General features: G+C 42.8%; 1 protein-coding gene across 8 annotated transcripts in view; it reads right to left on the bottom strand.

Annotated features, from left to right (window-relative positions):
* plxna4 (plexin A4) overlaps positions 1-21,649 on the bottom strand; it is a 721,825-nt gene that overhangs the window by 649,565 nt on the left and 50,611 nt on the right. Inside the window, exon 5 of one of the 8 annotated variants that reach the window (XM_059987085.1) lies at positions 16,814-16,947. The exons of the other annotated variants lie outside the window; for them this stretch is intronic. Within the exon in view, the coding sequence (XP_059843068.1) occupies positions 16,903-16,947 (45 nt within the window). The 3' untranslated portion in view covers positions 16,814-16,902. Of the gene's footprint in view, positions 1-16,813; positions 16,948-21,649 lie in introns of those variants that run through there. 8 annotated transcript variants of the gene reach the window in all.

Here is a 21,649-nt window from a genome sequence, read left to right as displayed (position 1 = left end):
CAGGCTGAATGGTTTGTTCCCATGCTGTATAACTTGATTTGCTTGAATCACTATCATTGTGTTCACCATTTTCTTTTGGGAGAATGGACACAGAACAATCCTGGAGGTATTAAACTAGTGACGTGTCAACAGAATACCCTGAACTAACCATGTATCTGTAACACTACAATACCAACAAGCAAACTATACAGACGTTAGACAGGCAGGTTTACCTACGCCACAGCAACCACTTCTCAGTTCCCGGTGCAACGCCCAGTAATTCTTCTGAGAAACGCAGTAAAGTAGAACATAAATTAGAGCATCTCTTTCAAAAGGAGGAAGAGTGTGTGTGTTAAATCCACAACAACCAAAGTCCATTGATTCAAGTCCCACATCTGAGGCATGAACCAACAAATTTAAGGCCCCTCTCGGCCTAGGCACTCTAGGTTGACAGCTCCAAAGTTGCTCTCTATCCATAGTCACAACAAAAATGGCAAACAGATGAGACCTCAAAAATGATAATTCAAGCAAATACAGTCAGACAGCATGGCAACAGGCCTCTTAGCCTATTGTGTCCATGCTATGTTCTTTCCTATATTGCCTTGCCTGTTTCATCTTTCCAGGGAACTATCTTGCCAACTCCACAACTAAAGACAGACTCCAAATTATCACAGCCCTAACAGGGGAACAACCAAAACAACAACAAAATTAAAGTTGGGACCTTCCTTAACCTTTTCATGCAGATAATGTTGCTTTGCTTCCTCAAAGTACATTGACAAAACCAGTGGGATGGTTCCAACACCTACAGCATCAAGCAGGAACACCAGGCCCATCATTTCTGCAACAGTGAGCTGGTCTAAACAAAGACAGCTGGCAATGCAAGGCGGCTTTGAAAAGATAATCAACTCATGCCCGCCTCTCGGTATCTGAAATCCTTACTCATAAATAAATTAAGAGGCAAATTTACAGTGTCTCTGTTAAAAAAAAGCATCACAAGGCAAACTCACGATTAAGTGCAGCTTTCTGACAGCAGAAGGCAACAAAAGAAAAATTCAATTCCTGCCCTAGTCTAATAGAAAGTGTTTAATTAAGCGAGTGAACTGCTTTGTGAATAGTTTCAGTGGGCTTGCAGCCATCACCTCTTCGGTTCAGATCAGGGCACAGAGGGGCTTTCACTGCTGGAGATGCTTCTTTCTAAAGACACAATGAACCAAAGCACTGACGTGCTTCTTGGCTAGCTGCAGAAGATTCATTGGAACTGGATCGTAGAAGAGCAGGACTTTTCCCTGTGTCCCGGATAACGATCATTAAAAAGGGCCACATTACTGGTGTTTGGGGTGTATGGTGTGTTTTGGGAGGGGCAGCACCACAGGTAAAGGGGCTTGTCATGTCCACTCTGGGGCCGCTCACTCACCTCTGGTCCCTACTGGACCCTCAGCTGTCACCCGCGGCTCCAAGTAGCTGACTGCATGCAACAGCGGCCACTCCCGTCACAGGCAGACTAAACCAGGTGAGGGTACCTGGCGGCCTCATGCCCCGGTGAGATAGCGACAGGCCTGCCCTAACATGGGAAGTTACCTCCGGCAGACGAGATCCACCGGCTGGGAAGGTGGTTCTACAAAGCTCCGCAGAGCTCAAAGGGCATGGCAAGGTGCAGTAGATGCCGCGGATGTCCATGCAACCAAGGAAGACCCCAATCTGTGACGCTCATTTATATGTGTGACATCAAGAGAGTAGAACGCCCTTTCTGCTTTAAAAGCTCCCCCGCACACTGCCTTGACTTGGTATGCAACTACTCTGCCCACGTCTACAAAAAACTGCAGAGACTCGCAGACATATCTCCGCACACCCCCTCAGTGGGCTCAGTAAACCAGAAGTGCAAAGTCCACCCACCCCAACCATTCTCTCCCTAGAGGGTGGAAGAGACCATGAATGGATTCTGGTGACTCCCACCAGCAATAACGTCAATGATCTACCCAAGCAAGCATACCAGAACCTGCTACTGTGCTACACATGACCGAACAGTTTGTTGGCAGATGTTCCCACATGAAGGCAGGCTAACTGCTCCTGACTGAAGAGCACATCATTGAATGATAGCTCAAGGCCACTTAGAAAATAAATTTTTTTGCTTTTAGCAGTGTTTGAAGAGGCAGAGGACTTGATAAAGGTTCTATAGCTAGATTAAATCCTATTGTGAAGTATTTAATTTCTTCTGCCTTAATTACATTATTAACCATTAATTTTGACATTCAAGATTTCAGTCAGCGGGGGGAAGATGTATTAATTCGAGTTGCATGTAGTTCCTGCTGCACTGTTGGTACAGACACTTCATGGTTCACGGCTGATCCGCCACTCTTTAATAATGTCGATCCAAAACACAATTAAAGTTGTGAAAGACTACATATGTCTACATTCATAATTTAACAATAAGTATTTTTAAATGATTTATACAAGGTGTGCATTGTTCTGTATGGCATGTAGCATATAACACAAAAGGATTTATTAAGATGAATTGGTATGTGGTCCCTTTAAGGTTCAATGGCTTAATTTCTTTGTATTCATGAAAATGTGTTAGTCACAGTAGACAGAAGAAATCTGCCTCAGAGTATCTCAAGAATGCTTGCTCCAATTATTAAGCAAACAAAATTTCAATGGTGAAAGTTGAATGGTTGTTTGGTCTGGGAATTCTGCGTATCATCTACTTCAAGTCTCGCAGGTCAGAAATACAAGTCACTGGAAACAAACCCTTCAGTCTTCTCTGCACTTTTTGACTTCGCTCACTACCAAATCAGAGGGATGAGGAAGAAACGGTTAAAAAAAGGAGCAAAGTGTTGTGCAATAAGGGGGAGCAGGTTTGATACTAAATCTCAGAGGAGTGGACCAAGCTTTAGGCGAGACAAGTCTGCAGAGCAACAGGGTAAGATTAGTGAATGGGACTAATTGGAGAGATTTTGGAAGGCAGCAAAGTCACGACAGGCCAAATGGCCTTCAGCTGCTCTTCATCATCATTTAGATACACAATATGGATGAGACTCTGATGTCCACTTGATTTGATTAATTTAAAAATGTACAATTTTCATTTTCAATTTACCTCTTGCTGTGGCACATCAGGCAGCAACCTTGACATTTTTTTTCTGCATTTTATTTTTGTCTGTTTTCTTTTACGAGGACAAGTTACTAGCTCAACGCTCAACCCTGCACGGTTGCAAGCGAGCAAGGAGCGAGCCAGGTTTGAACCCAGGACAAGTTGCCTCAAAGTCCGATGTGAATGCCATTACACTACCAGCCGGCAACTGGCCACAGGTGCTATAGGTTAATTATCACTAATCTGTGAAATTTAAACATAAATCATATAGACAACATAGAAGGTGAGGTGACTTTATCAAAGAAAATCAATAGAATTTGGGCAAAGTTCACAACGACTGCAAGGCTGGAGAATGGCTTTAACAGAGCCTTAAGAAGTGTTAAAATGCTAGTAGTCCAACCTTTTCTCTAAAATGTCATCTCAAGGAATTCCAGCAGTCACACTCCTCATATTTACAGATCGGTTGGAAAGAACATAATTGAGGTATCTGGAGGGAAGATGTGCTTCTCGTTATTTCAAACTTTTTTGTACCACATTGTGCTTTTGTTTGCATATAATTTCTTCACAGACTTTATTCCTCATGCAACATGCTCTTCATTGTCTGTATTTTCAGGAAACGAGGTAGACCTTCCTTGCCACTTCCCGGTCAGGCCATGTTGAGTGGCCAATAAAGGTTTTTTTGTTGACCAACAGTTAGTGACAGCTGGTTCTTAAGGCTGGAAAGAGGCAGATTCAGCATAAGCACAGAGGCTCCCTCGCTGGTCCTGTTGGGTAAGTGTAGTGCCGCAGTTACACAAACCAAAGTCCATAATTTGCTCCTTCATTTAGATTTGTACACATGTATACATATACGCAGACATAAATAAGTAGAGGTGCCTGTGCACAGACATAAACGTATAAGCAGGTACACACACACACATATATATATTATATATAAATAAACAGATATGCATACTCACCCTGAGACGACAAAAACACACACATTACCCCCAATATTTCCACAAGACAACGGAGCAGAATTAGGCTACTTGGCCCATCAAGTCTGCTCTGCCAATCCATCATGGCTGATTTATTGTCCTTCTCAAGCCCATTCTCCTGCCTTCTCCCCCTAACCTTTGATGCCCTAACTAACCAAGAACCTATCGAACTCTGCTTTAAATATATTCAAGGACTTGGTCTCCACAGCTATCTGTGGCAATGAATTCCACAGATTTATCATCCTTTGGCTAAAGAAATTCCTTCTCATCTCTGTTCTGAATGGACAGTCCTTTATTGAGGCTGTGCCCTCTGATTCTACACTCACTCACAATAGGAAACACCATCTCCACATCCACTCTGAAGCCTTTCAATATTCAATAGGTTTCAATGAGATTCTCCCTCATTCTTCTAAACTCCAGCAAGTACAGGCCAGAGCTATCAAACACTCCTCATATGTCAACACTTTCATTCTCTGAATCAATCTTGTGAACCTCCCCTGGACCCTCTGCAATGCCAACACATCTTTTCTTAGATAAGGGGCCCAAAACTGCTGACAATAAGGGCATTATATTTCCTTATAAAGCTTCAGCTTGACATTCTTGCTCTTATATTCTAGTCCTCTCAGAATGAATGCTAACATTGCATTTACCTTCCTTACCTGACTCAACCTACAAATTACCATTTTGGGAAGCCTGGACAAGGACTCCCAATTCTCTTTCTCCTCTGATTTTTGAAGTATCTCCCCATTTAGAAAATAGTGTATGCCTTTTTTCTTTCTACCATAGTGCATGACCATACACTTCCCTACACTATTTCCATCTGCCACTTCTTGATTGGTCAGGGCATCAAAGGATATGGCAAGCGGGTAGGTGTATGGGGTTGAGTAGGACCTGAGATCAGCCATGATAGAATGGCAGACCAGACTTGATGGGCTGAATGGCCTAATTCTGCTTCTCTGCCTTATGGTCTTCTTTGCCCATTCTCCCAATCTGTCCAAGTCATTCTACACACTACCCGCCCCTTCCACCTATCTTTGTATCATCTGCAAACATGGCTGCAAAGCCATAAATTCCATCATCCAAATCAATGACATAACATGAAAAGAAGTGGTCCCAATACCAATATAACTTATCACTGACAGCCAACCAGAATAGGCTCCATTTATTCTGACTCTGCCTCCTGCTAATCAACCAATCTTCTATCCATTCTGGAGACTTTCCTGTCAGGCCCTCTTACCTTGTTAAGCAGCCTCATGTGTGACACCTTGTCAAAGGCCTTCTGAAAATCCAAGTGAACATCCACTGACTGTCCTTTGTATATCCTGCTTGTAATTTCCTCAAAGAATATAATCTCCCATGCCTCCAAACACAGAGACACACACAATATACACTCCCCAACACCAACCCACAGCCTCACACAAACACACTCCTCCAGCACAACCCTCCCATACACAAACACATCTATACACACTCCCCACCACAAACACCTCACCCACACAAAAACATTTTCCCCAACACAACCCTCCCGCACACAAACACCTGCACACACACTCCCCACCACAAACACCTCACCCAACAACACACACACACACTTTTCCTGTCCATCCCCTCACACACAAGGCACTTGCCCAGTGTGAACCCCCACACCCCCTAGCATGCTCACACAGAGAAAGGTACAATAATGAAAGCACGAGCAATGAAATACAGAAAATGAGAAAGATTGGAAAAATACGTCTAACTGTTCTTCCTGTCTAGTTTTTCTTGCAAACCAACACAGCAGCGATTGGTTAGGTCAGACTTAAGAGGCTCTCCATCTTCTGTGCATATTGGGAGTAAACTCCTGACGGAGCTGGAGGTGGAAGAGGAGAAGGGAGAGAGACAAGCAGAGCTAATTAACAATGCATTCAGTCTTTCAGAGAAAGCAGAGATCTACAGGTGGCCCCGGCCGGCTGGGTCATCCAAATGATACTGGTTTGAAAACAAGTGCTTTTCACCTTGGGATATTTCATCCCACACAGACTGCTAATATGTTCCATTAAACATTCTCCAAACTTCATTTCACAAAAACAACATGGCGAGGTTGCTGAGATACACCATTAAAATTTAAATAAATGATTTCTCTGGTTCTCCAAGTGTTGACTGATTACCACACTACAACCAGCATCTTTGTTAGTTGTTAATTAACGTCTCTAACAGCCTGTTAATTTAACATTGGCAGTGACTGGGCATTGTCCAATTACACAGAGCAATGGAAGCCCTCTGCAATAGGAGTGACTGTGCATTCGTCAAGCTCGGTATGAAACAAAAATACCTCACAGCTGCAAGCTGGAACCCACCACAACATTTGTTAACTGGCACTAGCACCAAACCATCAGCAGGCTGGTATTCAGATAGTGCAAGGAACTTGGCACCATGGACTTCCTTAGGCTGAGGTGCTGGGTCAGATTCCACCTTGCATATAGAGTCACTTAAGGAAAAACAGTTCTATTCAGCTCACAATTATAAACAGCGTAGAAGGCTAATTAGGGGATGTTATACACTCAATGGTCACTTTATTACGTACCTGTTATACCTAATAAGGTGGCCACCGAGTGCACGCTTGTGGTCTTCTGCTGTTGTAGCTTACTCACTTCAAGGTCTGATGTGCTGTGCATTCAGAGATGCTCTTCTGCACACCATTATTGTGACACGTGGTGATCCGAGTTCCTGTTGCCTTCCGGTCGGCTTGAATCAGTCTGGCCACTCTTCTCTGTCCTCTCTCAATAACAAGGCATTTTCGCCCACAGAACAGCCGCTCATCAAATGTGTTTTTGCTTTCGCAAGCTCCAGAGACTGGTGTGCATGGAAAATCCCAGGAGATCAGGTACTCAAACCACCCCATCTGTCATCAACAATCACTGCAGTCATTTGCTTTCCCATTCTGATTTTGGGTCTGAACAACAAATGAACTTTTGACTATGTCTGCATGTGTTTATGCATTCAGTTGCTGCCACATGATTGGCTAATTAAATGTTTCTATTAACAAGGTGTACAGATGTACCTAATAATATGGCCACTAAGTGTATAAAGCTAACATGGCAGGGTAATCAGTGGATAGCATAGACTTGTTTCAGACTTGCAAGCAAATCTCCCACCATCACAACACACCGGGACAGAGGTAGGCAGCATCCCTGTGGAACGTAGACAAATAGGTCAGGCAGTCTGAGTGGGTGGGTAGTTGAACAGATTACCCATTCTGAAGCCTGACCTCACTCCTCAGCATCCCAAATTCAAAGTGCAGGCAGTTGACGATTCTGGCAGCCGTTCACAAGGACACCATCTCAGCACAAGCAAAGGCACCAATCACATTGCTAGTCTGCAGGCAAGATGAGGTCAGATTGGGTGAGACCGACCGCCACCCCACACTGCTCCCCAACCACAGTGACTGCAGTTACCCAATATGGATTACTCCTAGTTGCAAACTCTCCTTTACTGGGGACCACCACTTTATAAACTTGCATGATATCAATCTTAACATTTTCTCTCCTCGGGGGCATTAGGTTTTGCTTTAAAGAAAGAGTATTTTTCCATCCTTCTCCCCATACTATATTCTTGGTGACGTGCTTCCAGAGGATGGGTTCACTACACGTCCTGGCCACAAGAATGAGAGTATGTTGTATAATATCTGATTACCATTCAGGCTGCACAATCAACACCGAAAGCTAAATGCTTGATCACCCAATCTACCTCTTCAAGGCCCATGCTCCTCATTTGTCCAACTACACTGTATTTTGTAGCTTCAAATCATATTCTGCATTGTTTAATGTTTATTTATTCATGGTTTTATCTGTGCACAAACGGGTAGCCTCTAAACGGATAGCATGAATGTCAATTTCTCGAACTTTGAGTAATTTCCTCCTCCCCCTTTCACCATTCCCCATTCCTGTTTCCCTTTCTCACCTTATCTCCTTAACTGCCCATCACTTCCCTCTGATACTTTCTTCCATGGTCTTCTGTCCTCTCCTATTAGATTCCCCCTTCTTCAGCCCTGTATCTCTTTCTGCAATCAATTTCCAGCTCTTTACTTCACCCCACCCCTCCAGATTTCTCACCTATCAACTTGTGGTTCTTCCTCCCCTCCCCACACCCTCTTACTCTGTCTCCTCATCTTTTTTCTCTCCAGTCCAGCTGAAGGGTCTCAGTCCAAAACGTCAACTATACCCTTTCCCACAGATGCTGCCTGGCCTGCTGAGTTCCTCCAGCACTTTGTATGTGTTGCTTTACCATTGTATGTGTGAAAATAATAAATGCCAATATCAGGAAAATCTGAGTATTTGTAAAAGTTTGGGGAGCTTGCTGTGAAAAATAAACAAGAAAACAAAACCCACCATTGTCTTTCCCAACCTGTGAACTTCTAGTCATCGCACTGCCTCTTCAGCAACATGGGATGCCCTGTAGTTTGACTTTCACAGTGCAGAGTGAACAGTCAAACCCAATGTCCAGATTCAGATTCATTCATCACATGTACATTGAAGTACGACATTTACGTTAACAACCAGCACACCCAAGGATGTGCTGGGGACAGTCCACAAGTGTTGCCACACATCCTGGCACCAACATAGCATGCCCACACTGCTCAGCAAAACACAATAAAACAGAATGCAACCAGCAACTAAACCATAAGCAAACAAGCCCCTTTCCTCCCACTCATACAGACAGTCCTCCAGGACAACTTCACAGATTTGCCCAGTGGCTGTTGGCAGGAAAACCAGACCCGCCAGACCCAAGGCTACGATCGTAGCAGAAAACACCAGGCAACTGCCACCCCCAACTTCCTGAGTCTCGAGTATTTTGTTGCGACTCAGTGGATTGCATTCTTGTATATAAATTAGATTATGGGTTCAAGACAGTTAAGAACCAAAATCCAGATGATAAAGATGATGCTGCATTGTTGAAGGTTCTGACTTATGGCCTTATTAGTCAGGGTGTCAAGGTTATGGAGAGAAGCTAGGAGAATGGGGATAATAAATCAGCCATAATTGAATGGTGGAGCAGATTTAATGATTTAAATAGCCTAATTCTGCCCCTATGTCTTATGGAGTTTTATATCGCTGCTGATCAAACAGTGAAGCCTTCGCAAGCTGATCTCAAACACCTACAGATGCTTGTTGAAAATAACTGCCCGTTTCATCAAGGCCAGGTCTTGGTATAGACAAGGAGGGGGGGGGAGAAAAAGGCAACAATTATGCCCTGCTTCCTCCAAAAAGTAGGTTAGCTTGTCGATTTGCAAACAGCAACCGAAAGAGGAAACCTTGGCTAACACTGCCACGGGCTCCTCCTAATAAACGTAATGCAATACCGGAGCACAATTTCAAGCCTCTGACTTGATTTCTTTTTATGCCCAAAACAGCAAGTGGAACAAATCGATTTATATTTACTTTGATTACATTTTAAATTGATTATTTCTGTTCCAGTTCAGACTGGTAGAGAGCATTCATTTAGATTAATGACCGTCAGCCCTCTTGGTCACTTTGTGCAATAGTTTCTTTATTAGCATTTTGGACATGCAATAAAAGAAAATCAAGGTCATTAAGTTAGCTAATATTTCTAATGTGAGCCTTAGACCATAAGACCACAAAATACAGGACCATTCAACCCACTGAGTCTGCTCTGCCATTCCATCATGGCTGATTTATTAGCCCTCTCAACTCACTCTCTTGCTTTCTCCCCATAAGCTTTGATGCCCTTACTAATCAAGAAACTATCAACCTCCACCTTATATATACACAATGACTTTGGCCTTCACAGCCATCCATGGCAATGAATTCAACAGATTCACTACCTGGCTAAAGAAATTCCTCCTCATCTCTGCTCTAAGGAGACATCCTCATACTCTGAGGCTGTGTTCTCTGGTCCCTGACTCCACAACTATTTTTTTTAATTTACTATAAAGTAGCCATCTTGGCACTGGCATCAGAAAGACTCTCGTTTCTCACTACAGAAAGAAGAGGTCGATCAATTCAACCCATTGCCAAGGAATTTGTGGCAGACAAGGGTTAACCATGGTCCAGTGGACAACACAGTTGCCTTGGTGTCAGAAGACAGCAAGACCTTCACTCTCAGCATTGACAATAGGCAACCCAGTGAGACAGCACAGCACAGAAGGAGTCCTGCACTGTCCAAGGTGCCAGTTTTCAGGTAAACTGAACTCTGCCACAAACAAAAATTGGGAGTACACAAGAAATTCTGGAGGTGCTGGAAATCTTGAGCAACGACACACCCAAAATGCTGAAGGAACTCAGCAGGTAAGGCAGCATCTATGGAATAAGTAGTCGATGTTTCAGGCAGAGACCTCATGAAGGTCGTTGGCCGGAAACATCCATTATTCCTTCCCCTCTGAAAGGGGAGAGTGGGAATAGGGACAGAGGCTGGGAGGCGACAGGCAGAAGTGACAAAGTTCTGATGCTGATGGAATTTGATGGGAGAAGGTGGAGCATGGAACCAGGGGAGAGAGACGAGGGGAGTAGTGTGGGAGGAGTAGGTGGGAGACAGGCAAGTTGAGAGGGTGGAAGAGTGATGGGTGGATCAGTAGATGGAAAAGGAATGGGGTGAAAGTTATTATAAGTTTGTTTATTTATTGAGATATAGCACGGAAAAGGCCCTCTTCCGGCCCTTTGAGCCGTGTACACATCAACACCCCCCCCCCCCTCAATTTAGCACTAGCCTAATCACGTGACAATTTACAACGATCAATTAACCTACCAAACGGTAGAGAGGAAACCGGAGCACCTGCAGGAAATGCATGCAGTCACGTGGAGAACTTGCAAACTCCATAAAAGGCAGCAGTGGGAATTGAACCCAGGTTGCTGGTACTGTAAAGAGCTGTGCTAACCACGACACTACCACTCTGGAGAATTCAATACTAATACTCCGGAGGGGAAGGAACAGTCAATATTTTGAGCTGAGAGCCTTCAACCGGTACTGAGGAAGGGTCTCGACCTGAAGCTTTGACTTCGTATTTTGCTCCATAGATGCAGGCTGATGTGCTGAGTTTCTCCAAAGTTTTGTGGGTGTTGCTCTGGATTTCCAGTATCTGCAGAATCTCGTGTTTGTCAATATTCAATCTGTCAGGTTGCAGGCAGCTGACCATCTAGATATAATACACCCTCAAATAATTTTATTTTGTAGAGCAAGAACATTAACTCTAGTATTTATTCCTCAACCAAGAATCATTTTGTCTGGTTATTTTTACATTATGGTGAGAACTTACAAGGAGCACTGCCAGAAGAAAGCAGCATCTGACATCAAGGGCCTCCGCTATACAGACCAGGCTCTCCTCTCGCTGCTGCCATCAGGAAGGAGATGAAGGAGCCTCAGACCCTACACCACCAGGTTCAGGAACAGTTATGATCCTTCAACCAACTGGTTCCTGAAACAGCATGAATAACTTCACTCACCGCAATACTGAACTCATTTGACAACCTACGGACTCACTTTCAAGGACTCTACAACCCATGTTCTCAGTATCATTTATTTATTATTACTATTCTGATTTGCACAGGCTGCAGAGTTACCTTCTTTTGCACTCTGGTTGCTTGTCAGTATTTGTGTGTAGTTTTTCACCGATTCTGTTGTATTTGTTTGTTCTACTGTGAATGCCTGCAAGAAAATGAATCTCAAGGTTGTATACCTTGATAATAAATCAGCTTCCAACTCGAACTTTCTGCACATAACAGTAGCTGTGCTATAAACGGTATTCGACCGGTTGTATAGGCCCTGGGGGCAGCCAAAGGGCATGCCAGGCTCCAGGTAAATAAATTTCTTTCCATTTAGAGATTTGGAAAGAAAACAGTCTTCGATTGGGATTGAAGGATTTAGCACAACAGGGGAGCTCCTGCAGTCCCACAATTAAACACAAAAGGCAGCAAAATTCTGGCTTTCATCGCTCAGCACCAAATCCACTGCTCACTGCACAGCCTGCCCAGATTTGGATTGGGAAGAGGGACAAGGGGATTGCTGAGCATCAATTCTGCCGTCATCAGCACTGAAAATAATTCTGCCGGACTCTAGCCTTTGAAACAAGTGCATTTGACACAAATCTGCCCATTTCAGAAGCCCTGGTTTCAGTGGAAACAGCGTCTTAATTTCACAGTGGACTGCCGGCTCTACTCTCCGACAGCTGCAGCTTAGATGTTAATCAGACAAAGTCCAGGGGTGGTTCAGTCCAGTCCAGTTCCCCATACCATTAAACCATGACAGCAAAGTGAAAGACACGGTTACTGATAAATGACTGGCAAGTCAGAATGAAATGTGTTGTTTTGTGGCAGCAGTACAGTGCAACAGGATAGGCAAAACCAATGTGCAAAAGACAGCAATTATGATAGATTAGCTGGCCAGTGGTGTGTTGGCATTAGCACCGGACTTAGAGGTAAATGGCCACGGGTTCAAATCCGACCAGCTCCTTACACACTTTCCATCAGTGTTCAGTTGAAAGTTGAGCTGCTGGCAACTCAGCCTCGTTTAAAAAAAAAACAGACAAATGCTAAAGAAATGGCAAGGTCGCTGCCCGATTTGCCGGAAGGCTCCAAAAGAAACAACAAGATAGACAGACAGACAGATAGATGAGACAGTCAGATAGACTGATAGACCAAAAGCTGAATAGTGAAGTAGTGTTCATGGTTTCATGGACCATTCAGAAATCTGGTGGCAAAATGGAAAAAGTTGTTCCTTGAACTTTTGAGTGTGGGACTTCAAGCTCCTGTACCTCCTCCCTGATGGTAGACTTGAGATGAGGACATGTGTCAGATGGTGAGGGCCCTTAATGATGAATGCCACCTTTTTGAGGCACTGCCTTCTGAAGATCTCCCTGATGGATCTAGCTGAGTCTACCATTCTGAAGCCTCTGACAACCCTGTGCATTGGTGCCTCTATATCTGGTGGTGATACAACTGGTCATAATGCTCTCCACGGTATATCTGTGCAAATTTGCTACAGTCAATGTTCACGTACCAAATCTCTTCAAACTCCTAATGAAGTATAGCCTACTGGAATGCCTTCAAGATGATTCCAATTCATTGGGAAGTAATTTCAAAACAGAATGCTATTGCTGACAGACCATTAACTACAATTTATTATGGTCTCTCCTTAAACCCATCTGCCACAGGTCTGTCAAATTATTTTCCCCACAGAAGTCTTAATATCTACCTCTTCAAGCAGTGTACTCCCTGTAAACCTTATCCAATTCCAGCTTGTGCCAGTGCAAAATTCCACCCCCACAAATTTCACAAACACTCCATGTTCCACCCTTTTCCCAATTCCATGGAGTACATCAACACAGAACACTATCAAAGGAAAGCAGTGTCCATCATCAAGGACCCCCACCATCCAGGACATGCTCTCTTCTCACTGCTGCCATCAGGAAGAAGGTACAGGAGCCTCAGGACTCACACCACCAGGTTCAGGAACAGTTATTACTCCTCAACAATCAGGTTCTTGAACCAGAGGGGATAACTTCAATGCCCCATCACTAAACAGTTCCCACAATCTATGGACTCACTTTCAAGAACTCATCTTATGTTCTTGATATTTATTATTATTTCTTTTTTGTATTTACACAGTTTGTTGTCTTTTGCATACTGGTTTTGTTTATGCAGTTGGGAATGGTCTTTCATTGATTCTGTTGTGTTTTTTGTGTTTAATGTGAATGTCCACATGAGAATGAACCTCAAGGTTCTATATGGTGACAAGTATGCACTTTGAAGTTTGCAGAGCCCACACCTCTTCGCAGTTCTACAGGACATCGTTGAAGCTGCTCCCTCGTCTTTATTAAAGCATGTTGCCCTTCAGAACTCAGACCCACATTAAACAGCAAATAGCATCTCACAGACTGGGTTATCAGCATTCAACATTCTGGCAACAATCGGCTCCATCTATATGAAACATTAATTCACACGAGCTTCTTGCCCAAAAGACTGTTGGTGGCACATTGTTAAACTGTGCATAATTCCTTAGACACACTAGTTAATGGTTTTAATGTTCTTTCCCTAAATGGCAGCAGTTCCTTCGGGGGACTATGATCATCAGATGTAATGTACTCTGCATTGCGTGATCAGCTCACTGTGCCGAGTACAAATTCCTAAGGCTATATAATAGCGTATGAACTCGCTGTGGGTTTCTCTCCCTCGCAATGTCTGTGTGGATGGTTCAAGTGTTCAGCAATAAATCCAAACATTGCGGACTTAGGGGACATTATAGCAGCAGGAGCAAGCCGATTCCATTGTGATTCCCAACCTGGGGTCCACTGACCCTTTGCTTAATGATATTGGTCCAAGGCATAAAAAGGTTGGGAGCCCCTGACTTACGATCATAATGTGGCCTAATCCAACTACAACTGGGTATTTGTCTAATTCTGAATGTCTTGGCATTAAAAGGAAACAAGAGGGACCTGCATGTACTTGTGGAAACACAAGAGCTTCTGAAGATCAGACACGGAATGCTGGAAGAACTAAGCAGACCAGGCAGCATCCATGGAAAAGAGTAAACAGTCAACATTTCAGGCCGAGACCCTTCATCAGGATGAATATATATAATTAGTGTAATTCAATCTTTCCCATATTTATCATGTATTGCATTGTACTGCTGCCACAAAGTTAACAAACTGACAAATTTTGCGACATATGCTGGTGATATTAAACCTGATTCTTCCAATTGTCCCTCTGCTTCAATTACATTTAGACCCATCAGTTGACTGATACTTCTGCAGCAAAAACAGTTCCACTGGAATTCAAACTCTTCAAGTTGCGATTAGCTCTGCATCTGACATGAGAAAAAAAAGTAATGACAACTGTTTGAAAAACTAATCTTTGTCTCACGTAATAGAGTTATGCGGAAAGCTAAGCAGATTTATCCATTTATGTTGATCCTGTACATTACATGCAATTATCTTCTCAGTTTTCTTCCACAATGGAAGAGGTTACAATCTGGGTAAAAAGTTCATGGTTTGGAGCACAATCGGTACAATACAGACCCATTCCAAACAAGAATGGAGCTGCACCTTCCTATCGGGTGAGAGGCATCTGATTTCTTAAAAATAAGCATGGATTTCACATCTATCACTTTAATGGTAACATGTGTTGGTTTGAGAACCTGTATCCCTCACCAATGCAAAACCAAACCACCAAACAGGAAGGTACTGTACCACACAGGAAAAAAAACACTGCTGATTACTAATGTACAGCCAAATCTTACGTACTTAACAGGAAAATTTACTATCACCTCCACCATGCTTTCCAGGACCAAGGGTCTTGGCCCGAAACGTCTACAGTGTTTCTCCTTATTGATGCTGCCTGACCTGCTGTGTTCCACCAGCACTTTGTGAGTGTTGTTTGAATTTCCAGCATCTGCACATTTCCTCGTGTTTGCTCAATGTACAAGTAACTGTTTGGCTGTACATACACAAGATTAATTTATATACATAGACTGATTGCATCCACATAAAGTTAGGTGCAGCAGTATCTGTACATAAGGTGACTCAGACAGGAAATGCTGGTGACAAAATGACTCTTGGCAAGAGAAACTCCTCTAGGTAGCAGCAGGACACATGGAAACACAGGAAGGAGAACAGTGACTGTGTCATTATAGGAATGAGGTGTGGAGTGTATGCGTGAAGCGGCTGTTCATGAAGGGATGAAGGGTGCTGAGGATTTATATTATTTCACTACCAGGGCTCTAATCAAAGGGAGTAGTCATTCGTTTAAGGGTTTCATCACCCCTCCCTTTTACCAGCACACAGCTTCACATGTAGGTGAAATAATAGTTTCACAGGAAGACGGAACAGGGTATGGCTGTAAAAGCTGTTCTCGCATTGGCAACGTTTCCCTGTGACAGATCGAAGTTTACCAAATGAAAGCCTAACAGTCTGCTTTGAAAATAATGAGCATTCGCCACCTAACACATTTCATACAAGCAGCAGTCTTTAAAAAGGAATTTAGTGGCTTCGAGACAATTCAGCTCAGCAACTTGGAGCTTGGTGTCTTCTCATCTATTGTCTATCTGTAAATAAACACGATGCCTAACACTAATGCTAACCCTGAATCACAATCAGATTTATTATCACTGATTTAAGTTGTGAAATTCTTCACTTTGCATCAGCGGTCCAGTGCAAGACATGAAATACAAGGTTAGCAGAACAGATATACCTGGAAGTGACATCACGTGACCTCCTGTCACCAGTACTCTTGCCCATCCCATGCATCCTCTCAGGATCCACCACCTCATGCCAATCAGATCATTCTTCATAACCCAACTGGGCAATTCTTACCGGTCAACTCAATGCCTCTTATTTTTTTCCCTCTCAGCAAGGAGCAATATTCTTGTAAAGTTACAAGAACCTTCAGAGTTTTAAATGTCCAGGTAATTTTCCTTCTGACCCAGCAGTGGAGGCTCTGGAGATAATCTTTCATTTTTGGAGATTCGAAGTTCAAAGTGAATTTATTATCAAAGTAGTGTACATACATGTCACCATATACTACCCTAAGATTCATTTACTTGCAGACAATCACAGAAGAGCAGAGAAATAAAAGAGAATCAATGAAAAACTACACAGAAACAAAGACTGACAAACAACCAACATGAAAAAATGTGCAGATACAAAAAAATAATAATATACAGAATTATCCATTTTTCTACCTAAATCCTGAAGGACTAGGAACTGCTTTGAAGGAAGGAGGCAACAAGAGGTGAGTGTGACTACATATTGCTATGACGACATAGAAAGACCTCGCACCCATGGAGGTGGCTGGTGGGTTAGGTTTCCTGCCCTGCTGCTGGAACACTCGTCACGATAGACCAAGCAGTGTTTGCCTTCTTTTCCCAAAAGGGAGGTCAAAACGGCAAAAAGCGACACGGCAATTGGCCAGCAATCTCCATCTGCAAGGGAGAACAAGGGAGCCATCAAATGAGTTCGAAAGCACAAACTCCATAAGACGTGAACATAATAAATGGCAAAGAAAAGAGCTCCTCTACTTAGCAGCTTCGGGCCTGTCTGAACCACAACATTGCACTAAAACCGGTAGGAAGACCGTCAATGATCATCAACCTCATGTTCTTCCCTACACTCCTGTCACTATGTCACAGGTTTAAATATCAACATGTCCAGATCTGATGATGTTCCTCTTCCTCCCTTCTTAGCCCAAATTTAGTGTTTAGTGATAACGGAAGGAAAAGAATCACTTGTGTAATTCCATACATTGTCCGCAGAATCAAATGGATGGGTCTATGAGGAGGGAGTGCAGCAGGGGTTTGGGGGGGGGGGGGGGCCTGTGGTTTATATACACTCAGAGGCCAGTTTATTAGGTACACCTGCTCATTAACACAGATCAGCCAATCACGTTGCAGCAACTCAAAATTCAAGGTACAAAGAACATTTATTATCTAAGAACATATACCATATACAACCCTGAGATTTGTCTCCTTACAGGCAGCCACAAAACAAAGAAACCCAAAAGAACCCATTATAAAAGACCCAATGTGTAAAAATAAAGAACAAATGGTGCAAACAGTAAGTAGTACGCAAATCAGATCCGGAACTAAATTTCACAAAAGTGAGGTCACAGCCTCAAAGCCAGTCACAGGTGGTCGAGGAGCCCATTAGTTGCTGGCCACAGCCCCGGTTCAGTGCGGAGAAGAGTAAACATAAACATCAATCTGAAATTCAATGCATAAAAGTATGCAGAAATGGTCAAGAGGTTCAGTCATTGTTCTGACCAAATATCAGATTGGGGAAGAAATGTGTTCTAAGTAACTTTGACTGTGGAATGATGTTGGTGTCAGATGGGGTGGTTTGAGTATCTCAGAAACTGCTGAACTTCTGGAATTTTCACACACAACAGAATCTAGAATTTACAGAAAAAAACAAAAAAGCATCCACTGAGTAGCAGTTCTGTGGGTGAAAAAGCCTTGTTAATGAGAACGATCAGAGGAGAATGGCCAGACTGGTTTAAGCAGACAGGAAAGGTAACAGAAACTCAAATAACTACACACTGAAACCTCACTTTCAAGGACTCATCATCTCATGTTTTTGAAATTTATTGCTTATTTATTATTATTTCTTTCTCTTTGTATTTGCACACTTTGTTGCCTTTTACCCATTGGGTGAGTGCCCAGTTGGTGCAATCTTTCATTGATTCTATTATGGATTTATTGGGTATGCCTGCAAGAAAAATAATCTAGAGTTGTTAGTGACATACATGTACTTTCAAAATAAATTTATTTTGAACTTAGAACTTCAAGATGTAAGGATGTTTTGTCTTCTGTGAGAAACCACTACATGCACACACACACATGACAAATTCACATACTGTATCAAGTTATCAAACTACGGCATGTGAAAGACAAAAGGACAATTCAGCAAACCCGGCTACTTATACAGAACGGATCATTTTAGATAGATGGAGGCCATGAGGTTAAAATCCAGACATTATGATCTTTTATTACCTCATTCTGTTTAGCTCTTACAGTTTGAGTTCACGCAGATGTACGGCAACATAAGTCTAGACCGAAATTCAATAGCCAGCCTCCAGATTTAATTTACATTTTAGTATCTCAAACCCAGTGTACTGTTGGTTGAAATCTATAAATAGTGCAAGATCACTTGATTATCCTTCAGAGCTCTTTAGTATTTTTACTTTTTTTCCATCAAACAAAAAGCATGTGACTGACTTGGTGTTTTGGGCACAGACTTCACACTAAAGTTTGTGATGGGGTTGGAACCAAAGATATTTTTCCGTACTGCCAATTTAGTCCCCTGCTGAGGCAAGAAGAGAGACTTCCTGCTCTCTGTGATACATCTCACACAGCCAAGTCCTATCAGAAACTGTCATAGCCAGCACTTCCCTTACTCCCCTTCCCTTCCCTCTGCTCTACATGTTCTTTGAGTGATATTTTATTAATTTATTTATGGCAATATTTCAGTGTACGTGCCTTGTGCTATACTGCATGGTCTGGAGGAATGTTACTTTGTTTGATTATATCTATGTATAGGCTGAAAGACAATGAACTTGAACTTTATCGGAGTAGCTTGCTCGTCCATCGTTGTGGACCTCAAGGCCTGTGCAGACCAGAATGAGGAAACACACAAGATTTCCTTCCCTTAAGACATTAATGAACTCCATTAATGATTCTAGCTCTTTATCCCAGATTTACCTCTAACCAGACAAAATGAACATTGATTGCTCTAACATCCAGTCATTTCTTCACCCTCCCTTTTCTCTCACTTACCATTCCAACTCCCTCTTACCCCTTTGTCAGATCTCCTGCATTTTCACAAACAACACTCCCTGTAGTTTACAGAGAGCTGTGCAAAAAACAAATACATCCAGTGAGAGGCAGTTCTGTAGGTGAAAATGCCTTGTTAATGACAGAGGTCAAAGGAGAATGGTTCAAGCTGATAGGAAGGTGACAGTAACTCAAATAACCATGTGTTACGACAATGGTGTGCAGGCAAGCTTCTGTGAGAGCAAGAAACATGTCCAACCTTGAAGTGGATGGACTACAGCATCAGAAGACCACGAACATACACACAGTATGAGGAGGTGCCGAATGAAATTTTCACTGAGAGTATATCTACAAGTGAAGAAACTGACTGCAGTATTACCTCCCTGTTGATTTTATGTCCCCCTCAAAACAATTAACAGAGCAAATGTTGGGAAAGGAAATCTGTAGTTCCACCTGATCTGGAATTCTTAACATTCTAGAGTGGCCAAACCCATCCCCTTACAGACTGTGTTCTTAGAGGAAGGTAGCAAATGCAATGCCTCTTTGTAATTCAGAGGCACCCAATGATCTGTGATACCATGACAGTTTATTGGTTGGACCCAGTCCAATAAATTAACCAGCACTAGCACTCCCTACCAACCATCATGAGGACAGCTCAGATATTCCTCTACTGTCCATCCCATTATCTTCATTCAATATGATGACAGCTTCCCCATCCAACCTTCACGCAGTATAAAGTCAACTCAAACACCCCTTTCCCATCCACCCTAGGACCAAATGGATCCACTTACGCAAATCTTCTCAGCTAATGTTTAATTACAGCAACAAGCTGCAAGTCATACAGCCACTATGAGAAGTACTTTGGCCCTTGGATGTTCTCAGATGCCCAGAGGGCTGAGAAAAATCAAGCGCAATAATCACTGGTGAGATGGCAACCCTCATTTGAGTCAACCACATCGATGAAGGGAGTCAAGAGCAAATATCAAAATGAATTAAAGTTCACTGCCAAGAGATTCAAAGCTCCCAAGTGATGACAAAATGCCATCAAACATGAAAGGAGCATTTTTTTCTTGCAAAAAAATTTATACAGAGTGAAACAGTTTTACTTGTGCAGTCCATGGGCATCTATGCCAAAAGACACCATGTGCTTCTTGCATGATTTGGAATAAACAGCACAGAAAGAGCCCAGTGTTTCCCTGCCTTCCTGTTTAAAGCAGCCAATTGCAGAGAGGATTGTAGACATCATAAATAAAACAGAAAACAATGAGAATCCTCTGCTGGTCAGGCAACATCTGTGAAGAGAGGAAAATAAAGAGTTCACCTTTCAGGTCAATGAACTTTCAGAGCTTGGAAATGTAGGAAACTGATCAGGTTTTAAATTGCAGAGAAGCAGGTGGGTGGGTGGGAGACATAGGAAATGTCTGTGATACAGTGGATGCCACGAGAGATCAAAGGATGTAAATGGCACTGACGCTAGTTAAGAGGGGGAGTGAAGGTTTGTTAATTGCAGCTAATCTATCTGCAGGAGATGGACATAGAAACAGGGAGGTGGGTGGTGGAGAGGGAAGCAGAGAGGGAGGGGAAGTGTGAGGTAACTGAGATAAAAGAGTAAGATTATTAGAAACCCAAATTTAAAAAATACTAGGAACAGAAGTTTGGGCAACCGCTGTGGGAAGAGGACAGAGTTAACATACCAATCCTTGATGAAATCTGGTCGAACTACAAAGGCTGGTTATCTGAACTCATTGAATACAGTGATAAGTTCCAAGGATTGTAACATGTCTGGTTGGAAGATGAGTTCCTGTTAGTGAAGCTTACGTCGGGCTTCATTGGAACAGGACAAGGGGTCGAAGATAAAGATCACGGGATACATTTGATGCAATAGTAAACTGACAGTTAACTAGAAGCTGAGAGTCACCCTTGCAAGCCAAATGGAAGTGCCATGTGAAGTGGTCCCCCAACCTGCATTTGATTTCTCTAGTATAGGTGTGGTCACTTCAAGAACATCAAACGCAATACAGTTAGTTATTGGGAGCAAGGTGAATGCCCACTTATTTGGAAGGAGTCCCTGGATGGTCAAAGGGAATGGGGTAAAAGAGATGTTCCATCCCCTACAACTGTATGGAAGGTTGAGCCGATGTCGTTTTACAAAGACACACATACAAAGCCTGAGGGATAAACAATATTCATCTTCATAACAGTTACATATTGAACTGGGTTCTCTCAAGTGCTTTCCAAGTGCCGAATGCCTTATCACAAATCAGCTCAGGAAATGTTTTCTCCCCCTACAGTGATAACTGTATTTATATAACACATTTACTATGTTTCATGCTTCACAAGGGTGATATCAGCCACA

Source organism: Hypanus sabinus, chromosome 13 (genome assembly GCF_030144855.1).
Source record: "Hypanus sabinus isolate sHypSab1 chromosome 13, sHypSab1.hap1, whole genome shotgun sequence".
Taxonomy (NCBI): domain Eukaryota; kingdom Metazoa; phylum Chordata; class Chondrichthyes; order Myliobatiformes; family Dasyatidae; genus Hypanus; species Hypanus sabinus.
The sequence above is the reverse complement of the archived record's forward strand: the minus strand, read 5'-3'. Positions and strand labels throughout refer to the sequence as shown.